Genomic DNA, 2,601 nt, shown 5'->3' on the forward strand with positions numbered 1-2,601 from the left:
AAAAAAAATCTGGTAAACCTTATTGTTCTGCGACAAATGAGCTATTAATACAAAAGTAGATGTGGCATGGCTACCATTCATTCAACTCACAAATATTTATTGGATATGTTTTATATTCAAAACTCTAAGCTATAGGGTGTGACAGACCCTATAGAAAAATGACAGACACTAAAGAAAATGTTTGCTTTGTCCTTGTGAAACAGGCAAGGAAGGAACAGATATACAAGGTCAGGTAGTGAGATAGGATGGAAGCCAGAGGTGTCATTTTCCAGAGTGCTGTTGTATTTGGCCAGGCAGCCTCTGAATTGGTACCTAAGCCAGTAAGATGAAATTGGCAGGGGAAGACATTGGAGAGGCAGCTAGTACTTATTTTCCCTAAGGAATGCTCTGTCAGCTCAAGGGTTTTGAATTTTTTCCTACATTATGCTGAGAAGTCATTGGAGGTTTTGGATTCACAATGTGGCACCTGTGACTTATAAACAGTTCTCTGGTTTCTACCTGGAGAACTCACCATGAAGAGGCAAGGATAGAAATAAGGAAGCAAAAAAAAAAATTAAAGCTGTTCGTTGGTCAATCTAATGATGGCTTAGATCATGGTGAAGGCATATAGAGAAAAATGTGTGAAGGTGCAGGGAAATCAATGGGGACGAGCTTTGCTGTCATTCTCCTTTGAGGACAGGACAAAGGGATCTCTAAAGAACAACTCCTAGTTCGCCAAGACCTGCATCCTGGAAATAGGAACCAATGTGATCAATTAGGATTTAGGAATATATCCTGAGGGAGTCAAACACGATGTCTTGATCCTGGGAACTGGAAGTACTGTTGTTCTGAAAAATTTATGATGGAATTTAGATGAATAGCCCAAGGACAGGTCACCGTTTCCTTTCAAGTGAGAAAAGAGCCAGTGCCTTCCTCAGGAAGCTGTTGAAGACAAGGGTTGCACTATGTTTGCTCTGTTCATGCTGGTGATAGTCTGTTTGTTCTGCCAGTATTGGGGTAAGTCCTGGTGATAAAGGTACTCAAGAGTGGCCCAATGCTGGGGAAGGAGGGGTTTCCAAACTGGCTGTCTGAGATTGTAACAAAGGAAACTGCTTTTCCTTCTCTTCCCAGGTGTCCTTAATGAACCTGAAAAAGGTACGATCATGGCTGGCATAAAGTCTTTGGTAAACAGTTCATTTGTGACACCTTCAGGAGTAAACCTCCCTTCCATTTACTGCCAAATCCTGAGAATCCAGTGTTCTCCTGGCATATTTATTCTATGGCCATTAATAAGGAATTGTAATTACCTTTGTTTCCTTTTAACTATTACAAATACACATGGCAAAAATTCAGTCTATACAAGGTGCTTATGTGAATTCTTTGGGTAAATTCTACAGGAACCCTGGCCTCCTCAAATGGTATACATTTGGTTTATGTCTATAAGCTTCTCTTTTACAGTCCCAGCACTTAGGAGACAAAGGCAGGTGGATGGATCTCTTTAAGTTCCAGACCAGCCAGGGATACATAGAGAGATCTTATCTCAAAAAATGAAACCAAACAGTAACCCAAAAGAAAACCTTTCTCTCTCAAGATTATTATAAGAGCTCTATTCTGGGAAGGTTATGACCCACAGGTCAATAGTAACTTACAGAGAAAGCTCTAATTGCAGACATTTTCTCCAGACCGCATTCACTAAGTACTTCTTTCTGTGTCTGGCAGATCTTGGAACAATGTGTTATAAATGTAAGAAATATCATCTTGGGTTATGCTACGGACTCATGAAATCCTGCACACTGAAGCATAGACAGTCCTGTGCTGCTGAGAACTTTTACATACTCACGAACAGAGGTAACGTGGGGAATGGGATGATGGGCAGCTAACCAGACCTTCCCTTCCTAATAGCAGGGCCTTTCACTCTTAGAATGAGTGGGAGAGTGGAGTTGATGCAGATGAGCAGTCTTGCAAAGACTGCAGAGATGGATCTTTCCTTAACATAGCACTGAGTGATAGAGGTGCGGGGGTCTCTCGTCAGTTATGGAGTACAGGAAACTATGGAAATTTGAGGACAGGTTATTACCAGAAACATGAGAGTGAGCAATAAATTCTTCAAAGTTCTTTCCTCTTTCACTTTCTCAGGGCAGAGCATGTATCATTATTCAAGACTGTCATGTATGACCAACTGTGAGGACATCAACTTCCTGAGTTTTGAAAGGAGGACAGAGCTAATTTGTTGCAAGCACAGTAACTATTGCAACCTCCCAATGGGACTCTAGTTCTGAATTTATTATGGGTTTGGTATCATTCTTCAACTTACTACCAACTCCCTTTCCCCTAAAGTCTGTATTTACTCTCCCCACTAACTAACAATAAATGGGAAAGTCATTTGTCCATGAAAAGAGAATCAGTCATATGAGAAACTGGGCTAGGAGTTCGTCCTCATTTCTAAGCAAATCTTTGCTAATTCTTTTTGTCATATCTAGCAGGGTACTTTGATCTGTGGACAGTCCTGGTCATCATGAGTAGGTCCGGAATTGATCACCTCGTGTACAAGCCCATGAGTCTTTGGCTCAAAATGTCATCCCACCTCTGTACAGGGAAATCTGTAAATATACTCTGTGTTGG

At 41.1% G+C, this 2,601-nt stretch overlaps 1 protein-coding gene across 1 annotated transcript; it reads left to right on the forward strand.

Annotated features, from left to right (window-relative positions):
* The first annotated feature begins 1,176 nt into the window (after positions 1-1,176).
* Positions 1,177-2,601, forward strand: Pate2 (prostate and testis expressed 2). Its single transcript, XM_032910887.1, has 2 exons — positions 1,177-1,827; positions 2,116-2,601. The coding sequence occupies exons 1-2, from the start codon at positions 1,602-1,604 to the stop codon at positions 2,250-2,252; spliced, it is 363 nt and encodes a 120-aa protein (XP_032766778.1). The 5' UTR covers positions 1,177-1,601; the 3' UTR covers positions 2,253-2,601.

This window comes from Rattus rattus, chromosome 8, assembly GCF_011064425.1.
Source record: "Rattus rattus isolate New Zealand chromosome 8, Rrattus_CSIRO_v1, whole genome shotgun sequence".
NCBI classification, from domain to species: Eukaryota; Metazoa; Chordata; class Mammalia; order Rodentia; family Muridae; genus Rattus; species Rattus rattus.